The sequence below is a fragment of the Ursus americanus genome, chromosome 19, assembly GCF_024610735.1.
Source record: "Ursus americanus isolate L20-20 chromosome 19, mUrsAme1.1.p, whole genome shotgun sequence".
NCBI classification, from domain to species: Eukaryota; Metazoa; Chordata; class Mammalia; order Carnivora; family Ursidae; genus Ursus; species Ursus americanus.
The window spans coordinates 45,336,514-45,354,282 of NC_142145.1; the positions used below are offsets into that span (position 1 = coordinate 45,336,514).

Sequence of the window (17,769 nt, forward strand, 5' to 3'; positions counted from 1 at the left end):
AAACTTACTCTTTGACTATTCGAGTGGTAAAGTTGTCTATTCAGATAAGTGACCTGGACACAAACGTATTTGAAACCCTGACGTCTCTCTGGAGAGATACAAATAAATTTTTAAAGCAGTTCGTATAGGAACTTTTTTTTTTTTTTTAAATATAGGGCTTTATGGAATCTTTGAATACTGAATAACAGTTCAAACAATATTTGAACTGAAAATTCAAGTAAGTACGAACTGAAACAAGAACTTCGTGACTCAGAACGCTCCACAATGCTAACTGGGAAGTTCGCCTCATGTGCTATAGCCAAAGAGGACAAAATGGCCGGAGCCGTAGTTTACAGATTCATAACGTTCTTCCCTTAAGCCTTGATGAGACTGGGTATCCAATATTTTTAAACACCTATTTTTCTCTTCAGAAAGCGTCTACTTGGCTTCTGGATCTACTCATTCACTGAATGTAAATAGCAATCTTTTCTCTCTGGCTAGTGTCAAAATCCATGCAGGATTCGTACCAGAAAGAAAGTCAAGGTGAATAAACACTGTGGAAGTGATGAATCATGAATATAGTTTAGTCAAAGTCAATGAGGAATAATTATTTCTTTCAAAGAAATAATCATTCCCTCAAAACCAGATTAAGTAGATTAAAGCTGTCAACATTCTAGCTGCTTCTCCTATGTTTTCGTTTGAAAAGAAATATTAAAGTATTAACATCACATGAGATCATGCTTCAGCTAAAAGGACATGTAAATAAATGACACCCCAAGATGATACTCTTTAACTCAATATAAATTTTAAAAAGTCTAACCTTAAGCCTGAGCCAAGTTAGTCACACAATTATGGCAGAAATTCTTAAGTGGCTGAGGTATTTAGACTCTTCCAAACCACAGGTATGCAGTCAGTACTAGACAAAGAGGTAAATTAAAGGACAATAAAAATTAGCAATGAACGATTAAAAATTAACTTTGAACTCCTTTTATAGAGTAACCTGAGCTAAGGAGAAAATGATTTAACCCTGGCAACAGATAGCCCAGCAAATCCTTCACCAGCAAATATTCTGAGGCAAAAAAAAAACAAAAACAAAAAAACAACCCATGTTCATTCTAGAATAACCTTTTCAAGTAATTTGTTAAAAGACTTCCAAAAGTTGGTAATTAGACAATTTATCACAAAGAAAAGGAAACTCCTAAAATGTAGGTATTATTTATCTGGCCTATAGACTAGGCTTTCTAAATAAACTAGCAAAATAGTTCAACTTTTGGTTGTAAAACTATCTACTTGCCCCTACTTGGTTGGCTTTCAAGGGAAAAAAAGTGTTCATTACTTTGAAACCTTTTGTAGACAATTTGAAGACAAGCATTTTTTGATGACACAACTTCAGCAGAAGAGCATTTGTGTTTTAATAAGGAAAAACAAAATTCTGGGTTATGAACATTTTTTTTAACAAGAATATTCTATCTGTGATCAGGAGATCTGTGTTCTAGTCATTGCTCCACTGCTAACAGGAATAATCAATTGGTATAAGTCAACTAGCCTTTTTGTGCCTGAGTTTCATGGTCTAGACAATGGGGATAATATCTGTGCTATGCTAGTCACAAGTTAGAGGATTAAGTAAAACACTAGAAAGCACTTTTATTCTTTTTCAAAACACAATGTAAACGCTATGTCATAATACTGTTGATATTTTACAGGTACCTCCTTGCGTTACCCAGTCCGATGTGTGCTTAAGGTAGGCGTTCCTAGAAGATCACAGGTTGAGTATTTACTTTGATTTTATTTTAAAAATAATAAATCACAAAACTAAAATGTTTGAACAAGGTCACTTAACCCTCTCCCCAGGTGGTTAGTTATAATTACTAGGATCATCATTATCATTACTTCTTAGCTATATGTTTAAAAGAGGAGGTCTTGAATATGTCAGTCTAACTGGGAAAATGTGTCCCTGGCACAGGTGGTTTTCAGAAGAAAAGCCGGTCTTCGGAAGAGCTGTGTCCTCTGCTTTTATGTTAAAGTGCAGAACCTGGTGGGGAGGGACAGAGCAGGAACCCCGTGTCTGTCACTGAGGAACCAACTCCCTCAGAGAGGCCAGAGCAGCATGGATGCGGACATGCAATCTGTTTTCAAAGTCGTAGCCAGAGAAATCCTCCTGTAAGACCAAAGAAAGAGGTTTATGGACTCTCTTAGCTAAGCTTTCTGGAATACTGCAGGATAAACCACATGGCTTTGTGCTTCCCAGAGTAAAATCCCCAACACTCCTATCCATGGCTTCCCATCCACTCGATTTTCTTATTCCCTAAAACCTCAAACTTTGGGTTCACGTTTAACGTCCAGGGGAATTGGTCATTAATGCCATCTTTGGACAACTGTCTTCATGTTATTCCTCAAACGATAGTCTTAAATTGTGCTCAATCTATGTTGCTGTCAGAAATTCTTCACTCAAGATTGTAGTTATGCAATGGAAGGTCATTTTCCCACTCAAACAAGAAGTGTATAAAGTGGGATGGGCAATTTCATGAGTCTCTTAGGATACTGGTAAATTCCACTTAAAAATCAAGCGATCATGGGGCGCCTGGGTGGCTCAGTCGGTTGGGTGTCCGACTCTTGGCTCTGGCTCAGGTCATGATCTCAGGGTTGTGAGACTGAGCCCTGCATTGAGCTCCACACTCAGCAGGGAGTTTGCTCGAGATTCTCTCTCCCCCCTCTCCCTCTGCCCCTTCCTCCCGCTCTCTCTCCAGGATAAATAAATAAATCTTAAAAGAAAAAAAAAAATCAAGTGATCACTGAATCAGTTATTACTTTTCTTTGCCAGAAATATCCACCAGAACAATCATGTCACAAAACTTCCTGAATTCAGACTCAAGAGGACACAACAGAGGGTAACAAGCACCCTGGAAAGAGGTGGTAGGGACAGTATTTTTACCTTTGCTTGAAGAAGTAGAGTTCTGCCTCTTGCTACAGTCTATGAATGTAAGAAAAACATATTATCTCTTAATATCTACATTTATACATACTCAAGCAGAAAATGTTATAAGAGGATAGGTTAATTAAAACAATTCTCAGTAGACAGAGGTGAGTCAGCTGCTCATTCAAGTTTAACGACTCCATTTTTCTTTAATGATGCTTGCACGTTCGCATCAAGGCACTGCTAAATAATTGTGCATAATCCTATTCTGTAGGAGAAACAACTTAGAAGAGTTATTATAGCTTAAGATCTTACCGAACAACCTAAAATCGATGACAATTAAAAAGTTTACTTGATGTAAGTTAGATCCCCTTTTGAAGGCATTCCTGGTTGACGGCATCAACTTCAGTTTTCCAGAAACAGACCAGCCTTGTTATATTTTAAGTATATATCTTAAGGCTGCATTAAGAGTACACATTTTCTTAGAATAAAGAATATAGTGGTAGGATTTTCTACCAAAATTCACAAAACTTTTCTATTTTGGTAAAACTATAATTCCAAATGAAAAGATTTCCAATTAAAAGCCTATCTTTGGTGACATAGGGTACATGTTTAACGGTTAGGCTAGAATTGTATTTCGGCTGATTTAGCTCAACTTTTAGAAAGTCCATATATTTGGAAGTGGAATTGAACTTCCTAAAAATTAAAATTTTATAAAGCTAGTGTTATGTAACTGAGCTTCTAAGAGAAAGTATCAAGCAAATCCAGTTGTTGTTTTTTTAATGAAACTGCCCCAGTGTAAATACACAATAGAAATTACTAACTTAAATGTATATGATATTCTAAGATTTTTGAAGCAATTATCACATCATCACTTATTCTCACCATAATCTCTATTAACTTGGCACAGCAGGTATTTTTTATCCTGTTTTACATTATTAGGAGGAAGGTATGCGGCTAACCAGCATCCTACACTGAGGAAAACAGAACTGGAACCATAATGCAATTCCATGTTCTTCTGAATAAGCCAAACGACGTCATGTCATACCATCCTAAAAAAGGCAGTGATTTTCCCCTCAAATGAGTTTGGGTCCAAAAAGTTACATTTATACTTCAAATTCCAGAAAAGAAGTTACTTCCTTCAACACAGTAAGATAGGATTAGTAGCTTCCTGGATTCTTCCTACATGAAATCAAGAAAAACAAAACCAAAAAACCCCCGCTATGTTCAATCAATTGACTTGAAATGAAGGACGGATGCTTTGTGCCCTCTCACTTGCAAAAACATCATTTAAGGAACTATGTAAGATCTTACCTCTGGTTTGTCTAATAGAAGACAGCCAAGTTCATAGCAGGCATATGGCTGCACGTATAAGTTATTCTGACGACACAGCTCGTCTTTAACAGCTCGCTGGAAGAACTGAAAGTAACACGAATGTTGTCAGAATTACCTCATTGCCCTACATAGGGTTCATAACATCTTCAGGAGGCAGAAAGGGGGACTTATTTCTGTATTCTAGATCAGATTTTCTCTTTTTTTTTCTTTGCATCTTATTGCTTCCCATCCATCCTCATCCATATCTTAGAAGTCCCCTACGTGCTTACCCCTCCAGGCTATGCTACCCATCAGTCAGCCCAATTTGTGCCACTTATTTTTCCAGTTGACACACCAGCCTCTACGGATTGTATTGCCAAAACCATCTTTATCTGCATCTCAAAGGCTGAACATATCATTTTAATATTTAAAGCAGGAAGCCCACAAGCCAAGCACCATCTCGTGACATGTGTCTTGCTGATACGTAAGCATATGATCTAAAACAGGCTATTTTGCGCTGTACAATAACTATTATGACCCCACACTGAAAAATTGAAAATTATAATACAAGTGCCTCAACACCCTAGGATTTAAAAGTCAAAGGCCACTACTACTGTACATAAACTCTTTCAAACAGTAATCAAAATAACGCTGGGGTATGCTTCAAAGCACCCAACCACACAAAAACCTCAGAAAAATCCCTCCAACTATATTTAAAAATAACGAAATGGTTCTTCTCCATATAACATGTACCCAGAAGAGCCTAAGCTACCACCTTTCTCGATCTCACTCCGGTGCCGCATTGGTAATCTGCCACTGCACAGACAAGAAAGGTGAACACTCGGACACGCCTGGTCATTTTTGTATTTCTCTGACTTCTAACTTCTCTAACAGAAGGAAGCTTCCTTCTGTTCCTTTAGAACTGTCTGCACCCTCATTTCCTTCTCCTCTGAGACGGGCATCCTTAATACGTAGCTAGTGCCAGAAAAGAAGGCCGTGTGTAAAGAAGTATAAGGATCCGAAGCTACCTTAGAAACTAGTATCGGCCGTCAGCGACTTTGGCATCTGCCATGCCCTGAGTCAGTGCGGCGGCCGAGCTCCCACAGCGCCGGGAGGCCTGGCTGTGCTGAATGCAGTTCGCATTTTTCTTACTCCTAAGCACACAGTAGGTCTGCAGCTTGTTTTCCTCAGCCACCACAGCAGCACGGACGGCTTACCTGGACGGCATCTTCGGAGTTTCCGAGACATTTGTGGATGGCACCAAGCAGCAGGTACTTCAATCCAACGACCGCTGGATCATCCACTGCGTGGCAAGCTTGAAGAGAAGTGAAAACAGCAGGAAGCACATACATGCTCTTCATTTCTTCAGTACCATCAAGAGTTAAGTATTTCATTGTACAGTGACGACTTAGTCACAGTTTGTGGTCCTGCCCCCTGACACTGAGAAGGTTCCTTTTTCTCACCCGGTAGTGAATAGCCTTACTCAAAGAAAGGCAAAGATGTCAAACGTCACAGCGACAAGAAGACTCAAGATTAACAAGAACAACATCTTGTTGTTACTGAGAACAAGAAACCAGTCTGAAAAGCTACATACTATGTGAGTCCAACTATAGAACATTCTGGAAAAGGCAAAACCATGGAGGTCGTACCGAAGATCAGTGATTGCCAGTGGTCTGGGGGAGGGAGGAACAGACGGAGGCCAGAAGACTTTTAGGGCAGTGTAACTATTCAGTATGATACTACCTGTAAGAGTGGAGACGTGTCATTACACGTGTGTCAAAACACATGGAATGTACAAAACAAAGAGTGGCCCCTAGTGGAAAACTAAACTGTAATGACAGGTCAGTGCTGGCTCACGGGCTGTAACTGACGTATCAGTGGGGTGGGGGTGTTGACGGGGGGGGGGGGGGGCGGCTGGGCATACGGGGTAGTGAGGGGTGTGCCACGTGGAAACTCTCCATGTTTTCTGCTCAGTTTTGCTCTGAACCTAAAACTACTCTAAAAAATTCTTTAAAAAATTCCGTATTCATGTCATAAGCCATACAGTGGGCACTTCCAAATGTCGTACTGATGCGCTGCCCTGGTCACGGGGGGGTGGTTGCGGGTCAGATGTGGTCCCTCCACTTCAAGGAGCTTGTCATCTCCTGTGCAGGAGGCGCACACATGGAGGAGGATGTTACAGAAGTTTTCCAAGGACATGAGAAAGGTGGAAATTGGAAACATAGTGGAGCTAATACAGGAGGAAAGGAAGTAATTGTTTCTATGGACCAACAGAGAGATTGAGAATTGTAAGATTTTACAGACACATACACATGTGTGTGTGTGTATGTATGTGTGTGTATGTATACACACACACACACACACACACACACACATATATATATAGCTGTGGACAACAGAGTCTGAACCTAGAAGCAAGAGTTGTCTAAAAGTGATACTGCCATATAAAAAGACCTCTGTTGGTTAAGTGTCGGTTTCAGCTCAGGTCATGATCTCAGGCTTGTGGGATGGAGCCCCGAGTCGGGCTCTGCGCTCAGCACGGAATCCACTTAAGATTCTCTTCTCCCTCTGCCCCAACCCCCTCTAAAATAAATAAATCTGAAAAAAAAAAAAAAGATTTTAAGGCAACAGTGTCAAGGAAAGGGGAACACAGCTCATGTGCTCATTCATTCAATGGTTACTAAAAATCTGCTATGTGCTAGGCCGTTCTAGGTGCTTGGAATACAGCAGTGACAAAACAAAAAATTTCTGCCCTTAAAAAACTAACATTCTGTGGAAAAGCTAGATGATGCAAAGGAGAAATTGGTAAAATACATATGTTAAAGAAATGTTAGTGCTAAGGTAAAAAATAAAGTCAGGAAGGGGGATGGAGGTATGCATGTTTGTCACAAAGGTACAATTTAAGCCTCAATGTAAAGGTGATATTTGAGTAAAGACCTGAAGGAAATGAGTGAAGGAGCCACAGAGATATTTAGAAGAACTTTTGCGGGTAGAAAGAAGAGAAAGTGCAAAGGCACTGGGGTCAGCATGTACCTGGTGTGTTCAAGAACAATAAGGAGTGTGGCTAGAGCCTGGTGAGCAAGAGGGGAAGGCAGTGAGAGGCAATGGGGCGAGGGAAGGGGGACGGCTGGTGGAAAGATCACAGAACACTGTAGGCCACTGAATGGACCTGGACATTTACTCTAAATAGGATGAAACCACAGAAGGTTCTGAGCCACAAAATGACACGTGACTTTGTTTAATAGGATCACTCTGGGTGCTGTGCTGAGGATATACAGAAATATCTTTACAATGCAGAGAAAGAATGCAGTGCAGAGGGGAGGGTGAGTGGGGGAAGGGCTATGGGTGAAACCACTAGACAAGGATGTAAAAATCCAACCACATCTGCTGATGAAGGGAGCTGAAGATGGGGACTCAGAGAAGCTGAATGCACAAAGCTGGGCGGGGGGGGGGGGGGCTTTAATGAATCACCCACTACCATTTTTTTCTGGAACTTCACTATTTCTCTCTAAAGAACTTCTCTGTACTCTATACAGCTGAACAGATTTGGATCATTACTGCTTAACACTGGGGAATGACAGAAACTAATTAATCGAACTCAAAACGGCACTAATATTTAACAAAGATATTAAAGAATGATATCATGTTTATTCAAGAGCCTCTCTTTCCCCATGACCACAACTTTGCTATTTATTTTCATACCTGGAAAGGGGTTCTGAGAATACTGAGTCACATTAAGTGATAATCGTCCTTGTGCCTGCCGATTACAGCCTATTTTCGCATTTGTGTCTGAATTATCTCAACAGGATCTTGCATTTGTGCATTACAAAGAATACTTAAAATTCTGTATTGTTCCTTTGACTTAGACGCTGGTAGATATTCTAGGCTTGCATCAACAACTAAGGATGGGTGTAAAATTATGCATATCCTTTTGAAACGGACATAGCAGGACTGATGCATCCGAGAAAATTGTTTTCTTTCAAGCAGCCCGCCTTAGGAGCGTTATGCATGCTAATTACAGGGACTTTGCACACAAGTTCTTTCGGAGTTGTATCGCTTTGATCTCTGGAATAACAACAGACAAAAATTTTTTACTTTTGAGAGGGGACTTTTTTCTTTTTTGGAAATAAACAAAAGGGACCTGCAAGGAAGTCTGATGATAAAAGTATGCAATACAATGGATAATTCTATATTTGATCAAAAAGTGTGACTGTAGAGAAATCTGACAAATTTTCTTCAATGACCAACAAACTAGTTTTGAGTAAGTCCAAATATTAATATTAAACCTCTTTTGAACAAGGGAAGCATGGATGTGAATAAGAATACATTTCTTTTCTATAAAACCATCTTTCTGGATGTATGTGTTTTTATTTTGCCATAATGGTCTCATGGTGCAAGCGTATTTCCAGCTGCAGGACATAAATCTTGTTATGCTCCCGGAAGACGAAGCTGTAGGAAACCATAAAGTTCTGCTACTCGATGTGCTCTTCCCAGACCAGGAGCAGGGACACCTGTTCTGATGGGAGCTGGGCACGTCACCAAACACTCCTGAGCTCTAGTCTGCTTGCTCATTTATAAAATGGCTATGACAACATTGTCCACCTTTCCTACTTATGTAGAAAGCAGTGTAGAGCAAACTAAACGATTTGCCAGGTTAGACAGCATCAAACATCTGCCATTGAGCCTTTAAAAAATGCTATGTTTCTTTAATAACCAATAAAGGTTTATTTTTACTAGAAGATTTACTTTACTCTTCCTGGAACTCTTCCTACAGCTATAATAAAAATGACTTTATGAAGACTACATTACCATAACCTATGATCCTATGGTTTTCTTTTTCTTTTTCTTTTTTCTTTTTTTAAAGATTTGAGAAAGAGAGAGAGAGTGTGAGCAGGGGGAGGGGCAGAGGGAGTGGGAGAAGCAGGCTCCCCGCTGAGCAGGGAACCTGATGTGGGGCTCAATCCCAGGACCCTGAGATCTTGACCTGAGATGAAGGCCGATGCTTAACCAACTGAGCCACCCAGGCGCCCCAGTCCTATGTTTCTTCTTCTTCTTTTTTTTTTTTTTAATACACGAATCAAAAAATCTAGGCTTCTAGTTACATTCCTAGGTATTTACTCCAGAGAAATGAGCACGGATGTCTGCACAAAAGACAAGTACACTTAGTTTGTACTTGGGTGTGTAGCAGTTTTACTCAGGATAGCTCAAAAGCCAGAAACAAATTAACAGGAGAAAGAACCACCACCCTGTGGTAGAGATGCAGCCACACGACGGAGGGCCACTCAGCGAGTCGAAGGCACGGATACAGGCTACAACACAGATCCCTCCCACAGAGCCTAGGCCGGACAAAGGAAGCCAAGCAATAAAAAGTACACACGGTCTGAACTTATATGAAGTTCAAGGACAGGCATAAGTGATCTGGAGAGAGAGAAATCACGCGGTTGCCGTGGGGGAGGGGCTGACCACGGTGCACAAGGCAAATTACAAGGGTGGTGGAAACGTTCCGGATCTTCACCGTGGTGATGGATGCACGTATGTATTTGCCAAAACTCAGCGAACCTTACACTTAATATCTGTGCATTTTAATACATGGAAATCAAACCTATATGAAACAAAGGGCTCTTGTTGGGGGAAAATATGCATGCTTTCAGCACCCCCAGGGCTACAGAATCAGCGAGGCTTAGCGTCTGCGCGCCTCACTGCAGTCTGCCGACGCTGCAAACTTGTGGTCCGTACGTTCCTGCGCTGCCTACGCCTGTCGCCTACGCAACGGACCGCCGTTCATCACTACGTGATCTCTCCAAGAACGACGGGTCTCTACTCTGAATCAGACAGCATCAACGAGACACAGAAGAGACCAGGTGTGTGGTCTGGTTTGTTGTTACCTTGGCTCATCCTCTGCAGGTTGGGGAAGGAACAGTTGGGAAGGGCTTTCCACAGGTACAGCACTTCGATGGAGGCCAGCACGCACAGCGCTCTGGTGGGGGCTTGCTTCCGAAACCTGTCTGCCTGCAAATGGTTAGAACGATCAGGCCAGGTTGGTGCCAACAAATTCAAATACAAATATACACTTTGGAGACAGTCAAAATGCACACTTCATGTTGGACATGAATAACCCCCTCCAGCAAAGCTAAAAATGAGAACTTCTCTCCTTACAATTTTTTTTTTCTTTCTGACTTTTAATGTATTGGTAGATATGCCTTTCACTCATTCTTCACCTCAATCTACCATCAGGATCCAGGGTGCATTCAGACAACTTGGGGATCAAACGAGATTCATTTCAGTTCAAATCAAAGGAATTTATGAACCTGAGTGACAAGTTATAATGAATGGGTTTACACGGAAAATGTAATCCTAGTTAGTTACAGTGTAATCCTTTAGTTACAGTTTTGCTGACTTTCAAATTTTCTACTTAGTCCTAGTGGTCTCAGTGGCATCCCACATTACAATCTAGTTTACACTCAAACTAAGTCATCAAATATTCATTCTTTAAAAGCAAACTAAAATCATGCAAAATTCAGGATATGACAAATTGTCATGTAACCCACAGTAATTCAACTGACTTTTATTCTTAGAAGTGTAGAATAAATTAGGGACTTTGTCCGACGGTCCTGGGCCTTTCTACTGGTAAATTCGATGCATACTTCTGTTGTTTACTAGGTTAAACTATGATGTAATCACTAGATTGACAACCAATAGTCTAGATCTCTTGCCTAAATTCTGCCCATTTCTATTCTTCTGAAATCACCTGTTTTGACAGATGCTTTCTCTCTCCAGATAGGCTCATTAGTTCTTTTTTTTTTTTTTTAAAGATTTTATTTATTTATTCGACAGAGATAGAGACAGCCAGCGAGAGAGGGAACACAAGCAGGGGGAGTGGAAGAGGAAGAAGCAGGCTCATAGCAGAGGAGCCTGATGTGGGGCTCGATCCCATAACGCCGGGATCACGCCCTGAGCTGAAGGCAGATGCTTAACCGCTGTGCCACCCAGGCACCCCCATGGCTCATTAGTTCTGCATGGACTGTAATGTGTCTACCCACCCAAACAAATAACTGCTTTAATTATGTGCAGCAAAACAAGCACTTTCCACTCAAAGGAGAAGTGGGGCCGTGGGAGTATATTTTCTCCCCAGTGGCGAAGCGTGTTCTGCATGGCAAGTCAGTCGCCGGCTTTGATTAGGATAGGTGGCATTGATTACAAATGCCCATCATAAATACCACACCGGATCAAGAGGCTCCAACATACCTTTTTCACCGAGAACTGTTCAATCTGATTGTTCTTCCTTTTGAAGAGTTTCTGAACTTCTTTGAAGACTATCTGTGCCCCATCCACGTCACCGGTGGCTCCCTGACAAACTGTAAGAAATCATTGTTGCACTCCTTAAGTATCAGGGGGAAATACCACTGAAAGATACCGAGGTTGGTGGTACTTGGAAAATGTTACCAAAGGAAAAATGGGAGCACATATTTTTAAAGACTGTTACACAAAGGTCTACACCATCCTGTTGTAGATGGTAAAAGGTCTTACCATCCTGATTCAATTATTTGTTGTTGGAACAACTGGGTTCCCAGAGCTTTGTGGGGACATACAGGAAAACCACAGTCCTAGTCCTCTTGTTGGGCACTAGTCCTGGATGTGACAAAATTCCCAGCTATTGTCACAGTGTACAGTCTAGCTGGAGCCCACATGCTAGGAAAGTGGAATAAAAGGGAATCTAGGAAAGAACAGTAAGGAGCCAAGAAGATCATGAAGGTTCCTGATAGAAAGAAGTTGTGCCTAGCAAGAAAGTCATGAAATTAGTCTTACATGTGTCCATTGGCCACCTACTGCCTACAGGCCACCAGCAAGAAGGTAAAGAAGAAACACATGATTAGCCCCTAAAGAGACCTAAATTTCAGCTGGTGAAATAAGATACACACATAGTCCCATAGTTACAATGTATATGGTGATAAGAGCCTCCAGGGCAGGAAAACCAAAGTGCTTTCGGAAAAGCTCAGGAAGAGAAGGGACATTTCTCTTTGGAGTGCTCAGGAAAACTCTGAGGAGCTAGGAATCAGGCTGAGCCCTGGAAGAGGAGAAGATTTTGATAGTCTGCCCACAAACTTCATCCCATCCCAATCCCCAGGCAAAGACCTAATCATAATTTCTTCGCTTCATCTTTGAAGGTGAAACTTTACCCACTACTCTGTCATTCTCTTCTCAACCCCAATGGCACTGAATCCATTTATATCAATTTTTTCTTAGATGTTGTCTTTGGCACATGTTGTTTCTCAATTCCCAGCTGGGAGGACCTAGTTCCTCCTTTATTTGAGCACTCCTAAAACTAGGTGGTCCTCTACCCCCAGTTTGGGGTTTGGCCAAGCAGAGCACGGGGCCATCACATATCAGAGGATGGACAGAGGTTGGCAGGGCCAAAGAAGCAGAAGACTCGGAGAAGGCTGCGGATGTCGAGGTGATGGGAGAGGCAGAAGACTTTCTACTGGGAGTCTGAGGGATCAGGCTGAATGTTCAAGGGAAACACAACCCAGTGAGGGGAGCAGCCCTGGTCCAGAGGTGGGGGTCTGAATCCATCCAAAATGACCTCATCTCTCGCAGCATTTCAAAACCATAAGGAAGGGCAGTGACGGTTTGGTGGACAGCACATCAGGCTATGGGTCAGAGGACGTAAAGGTCCAAGAGAGTTAAAAGACTTGCCTTGGGTCACACAGTAAGCCAGTGAGAAAGAGTAATGTCTGTTGCAGCTAAGCCTGAGGTCCTCCTCGGATCGTTCATAACGTTCTCACAGAGTCACGGAATTCAAACAAGAGACGCGCAGCGGTAATGGCTGTGTAACAAAGTGCCTGTACGTAATGCCGCTGCACTGAACGCCGAAACGTGGGTAAGATGGCAGATTATACGTTACGTGTATTTTACTACAGTGGAACAGTGCAAGCAACGAAGCCCCTGGGGCCAGTGTTTCCGGTCCCTGAGTGCCCCTCCTCTCTAGCTCTGCCTGTCGACATGCACCTGTCCTTCAGGGCCCCCTTGAATGGCAGCTCGCACGACAGAAATGATCTGTCCCGTTCCCGGGAACTCCTGACACACCTTACCATCTGCCCAGAACGCCTTTGCGAAGGCAGAGATGAGGCTTTCGTGCTTTACCAGCTCCTACAACCTGTTAGAATCCTGGGATTTCCAGTATTTGGAGAATAAATGCTCCCGAACACAGCCGCATTGTACATTTCTTTGTGTTCCATGCTCAACAAAGATTAAGGAAGAAAGAGCTGCCCACAATTGACTGTGTGAGTCCATAACACGTTGACAACTGATGGCTGGGTTGTTGTGAAGACCTCTGCTTTTCAGTTCACCCCCTGCTCAACGTGCTGGGCACATGGAGGCCACTCTGTAGATAGCTGCCACTGTCATCTGAGAGGCCCGTGAGTTCCAAACAACGACTCTGAAGGCGTGAGACACAGGACCCTAACCAGTATACTGAAAATAATTCCATTCGAGCATCAGCGACAGAGCCATTCAAAAGCAGATGCCCTGCAGGGGCTGCGGTAAAGAGTGTGGGTGTAAAGCATTTCACACTGAGTCCTAATGAACTGCACTTTCTGAACATCCAGAACATACTTGCCACTGTTAATTCTCTTATTTTAAATAGATTAGTTAAGGGACTGGAATGACAGGAAATGTTTCATTAAATCCAAACACAGAAATAAGGAGGTACTTAAAATTTTAAATTATGTTTGGATTAATCTTGAACTTTAAGTAAAAGAATCCCTTATATGGCTGGATAAGGAGACGTTCGCATTAGAGGCAGAAAGTGTACAGCCCCTGGGTTTCTTGGGTTGCCACCTTGGCCACCGTACATCACGATGGTGTTTTATGTCCCTCAGGGCACAGACAACCCTTGTGTCCACCAGGTGGCAGCACATCTTTATCTCCTGACGGGAGGACAAACAGGCAATGCCGGCTCCTTCAGCTCAGCAATGGCAGGTGTTCAAATACCTCTTGCTCTGCACAATCACACTGTAAACAAGCTTAGTGAGTAAAACAGGTTTGGAGCAGACTGCTCAAAATCTATGCAACTTTGTAACCAGGGCACTAACACTCCAAAGAGAAATAGTGGCGCAGTGTAAAAGATGTGTAAAATTCCTTCAAAATTGTTTAAATTCTTAAAGACTAAAAACCGTATTGTACAAGGCAAAGGATAAGAGTAAAGGTAGGTTGAGGCTGCTGAGGGCAAAAGGCACAGAAACCGTCACAATAAGCATTTTCAGGACAGAGCAGGTGACCAAACCAGCCCAGAGGGGGAGCTGGTGTGCAGGCCTGCAGGCTTCCGCTGAGTCAGGGAACACTGTAGTACAAAACACGAACATTCTGGAGAGAAGTGTGGAAGGAGAACGCCACGTGGGAGACAGAACTCATGGTACAAGTGAGGTACTCACCGGCGGTTAAATAGGCATAATAGCACTGGGACCACCTCGACTCGTTTTTTAGCCTCTCAAAGGAATCAAATGCATCCTTGAAGTTCAGCTCTATCATGCTGCACCAACCTATGAAAGAAATATTTTTAGTATGGGACCTAAAGTAGTGATCTATACCCCATCTTTAAGCCAGGGACCTGACACTGCTGATTATCTTTGTGTTGCAAGTAACTACCTGAAAACCTAAAGACGATCTTTTGTCACTTAAGTATTTGCAGTGTGACGTTTTGAGTAAGACAAGGCACTTGTGATTTCCACCACCCACTAAGCAGTATAGAAGCGGTATAGTGGGGGGTGCCTGGGGGGCGCAGTCGTTTGAGTGTCCGACTCTTGGTTTTGGCTCAGGTCATGATCTCAAGGTTGTGAGATTGAGCCCCACATTGGGCTCTGCTTAAGACTCTCTCTCCCTCTGCCCCTCTGCCCCTACCCCCCCAAATAAATAGATCTTTTTTTTTTTAAGCAATACAGAGAGACATAAAGATTTCTATGAAAATACTCTAATTTGTATCCTACACTCCAGTCTGGGTTGTGAGATGAATGTAAGCACGGCAGTACTTCTCCAAGAGCAGCCCCAGACACAGAAAAAGAAAGCAGTATCATTAGACTGCATATCGTGACTACCTCAAAAAGTCTTCAAGCACTCACGTGGCTCCTTAATGATTGCTATTGTGGCTTCTTAATGATTACTATTAATCCTCGAACCCTTGTGAGAAGTGGAGACAAGCCAGTCAGAAACTAAGTACTTGCTCACCTTCCCTCTGCAGGTTGGCTGCAGAGCTGAGAAAGAACCCTATCTTTCCAGGATCAAAACACCATGAGACAGGTATTCTGGGTAAGGAGTGGCAGCCAGGAAAATGCAAGAAATTCTATTCTCATTTTTGTCCCTCCCACTGCCTGAGCCCCTCCACGCGCCAAGCCCTGAGCCAGGCACTTGGTAGAATTCTAAATCTACTAGGGGCTTCCTAAGGTGGTGGACGGCATCCTCATTTTACCAAGGAGAAAAGCTGAGGCAGGGAGAGGTTGGTGACTTGCTCCAGGCCACAGAACTAGGAAGAGGAAAGGGCCAAGGGGTGAAGGCCATTGTCCTCTCCTATCCACAATATCCCCTCCATCATAAATTCTGTTATCTGGTGTCATCCTGGATCTGCCTTTGAAGTACAGGGATGAGACGGATCCACACTTCTAGAAAATCCAGTGTCAAATTTTTTGGGATAGAATATGAAGTTGACATGGTTTCCAGTAAAACTTGGGCATAATCATGTTCATCCTAAAAGATGGGAGTTACGTGCAAAGTAGGGGTGGAGGTGGCCCTGAATATGAATAAGAAGCCTGAGTTACGATTTTGCTAGTTTTTCTTGGGTTAACCTTCCTAAGCGTTGCAGGGTTAGGCTTCGATGATCTCCAAGCCTCCTTCAGATCTGACCCTCCAATCTGTCACAGACCTTGAAATGGTACCAAAAAAGGCCGTCATAATCACTTTGCTATGCATGTACGTATCAAATCATTTTATCATACAACATAAATACATTATATGTTAATTATATCTTAATAAAAGTGGAAGAAGAAAAAAGGCAGCAGTATCTTAAAAGCAAAAAAAGGCCACCAAATCTGGGTGTTAATTCAAGTTCTTTGAAATACATTCCATCCTACATTATGGCTACTACCCAGAGTTCCAGGGGGGTGGATGACATAAAAATATATTTCCACTGGATTATACTTCCGCTCTTTTCCTTAAACCATAAGAAGTCCTTAAAACGCAGTATTATTTTCCTGGGAAGTTCCCAATCTTTTAGTTTGTACTTTTCTTTAAAAAGATTTAAAATTATCCAAGAAGACAATTATGTCCACAGCAGATAAGCAAGTGGCGAGCATCATGGGGTCTCGACCTGACAGGTGGCAGACACCTGTGCACTCCCCACTTCTTCTTCCCCTCTCTGCAGAGGACCTGCGAGTTCCAATTTTCCCATTGATTGCACCACTAGCTCATCACTTCCCCGCTCCCTGGCTCCTTCATTCCCTTTCTACGTGCCCCATGATGTGACCCTGTCATACTGGGCTGAAACCCTAACAACATGAATCCCTTATTACACTGTGTCGTTGATGTTTCAAACTGTGGTGCTGATTCTCCTCGGCCTCATAGAACAACTGCTACATAAACGATTATGGAATTGCTAATATAACAGGACAGGAGAATTTTAGTGCAGTCAGCAAAAAACTCGTAGTAACAACTTTGGGACAGGAGGGAGAAAGCTGTAAGCAAATAAATATGTCCATGTCTGCTTATAAATTTGTCTGCAGAAGGGGAGAAGCAGAAGGAAGGAGCTCACACACGAGGAGAGCCTTCTCTGTGCCAGGCGCCCCACTGATGCTCATTCCTACTCATCTAAACCCCACGACTGCTGAGGGCAGCCACCTCAACTCTCCCAGCAACCATGAGGCTTGTGCAACTCTTCCCAGGTCTCCGAGCTGATCGGGGGAAGGGCTGGGATTGGGGTCCACACGCCCAACTCTCTACCAGACCACATATTTCTTCCCAGGTCAACACTGGTGAGAGGGAGGGAAACAGTTTGGGATTCTAATGTGCAGTCAGATAAAGTAGTTGGAAAAGAGTTTTACTCCATTCCTTTAACATGACCTATTATCCTAAAATCAGAACGTTATGAAGAATAAACTCTAAAGCAGTAAGGACAACCACTGAGATAAGTATCATCGCTTGTGCTACGATAACAAAGTCTTATTCTCATAAAAGGCAGCAAGCATTTTACAAAGATCCAAACTGAATAGCATTAGAAATGCAGACGTGCACAAGAATGCATTAAGACTTGTGACAAGAAGGGGCGCCTGGGTGGCACAGTGGTTAAGCGTCTGCCTTCGGCTCAGGGCGTGATCCCGGTGTTCTGGGATCGAGCCCCACATCAGGCTCCTCTGCTATGAGCCTGCTTCTTCCTCTCCCACTCCCCCTGCTTGTGCTCCCTCTCTCGCTGGCTGTCTCTATCTCTGTCGAATAAATAAATAAAATCTTTAAAAAAAAAAAAAAAAAAAAAAGACTTGTGACAAGAAGCTGGCCGTCCAGCCGGACGTAAGCGGAATGCA

General features: G+C 42.6%; 1 protein-coding gene across 1 annotated transcript in view; it reads right to left on the minus strand.

Annotated features, from left to right (window-relative positions):
• Positions 1-1,745: 1,745 nt before the first annotated feature.
• The window catches only part of TTC39C (tetratricopeptide repeat domain 39C), a 102,199-nt gene continuing 86,175 nt past the window's right edge, over positions 1,746-17,769 (minus strand). The window contains exons 8-14 of the mRNA XM_045781792.2: positions 14,638-14,745; positions 11,453-11,562; positions 10,093-10,216; positions 5,425-5,522; positions 4,208-4,312; positions 2,912-2,950; positions 1,746-2,137 (exon numbers count right to left, since the gene is read on the minus strand). Of these exons, the coding sequence (XP_045637748.1) occupies positions 2,048-2,137; positions 2,912-2,950; positions 4,208-4,312; positions 5,425-5,522; positions 10,093-10,216; positions 11,453-11,562; positions 14,638-14,745 (674 nt within the window). The 3' untranslated portion in view covers positions 1,746-2,047. The remainder of the gene's footprint in view (positions 2,138-2,911; positions 2,951-4,207; positions 4,313-5,424; positions 5,523-10,092; positions 10,217-11,452; positions 11,563-14,637; positions 14,746-17,769) is intronic.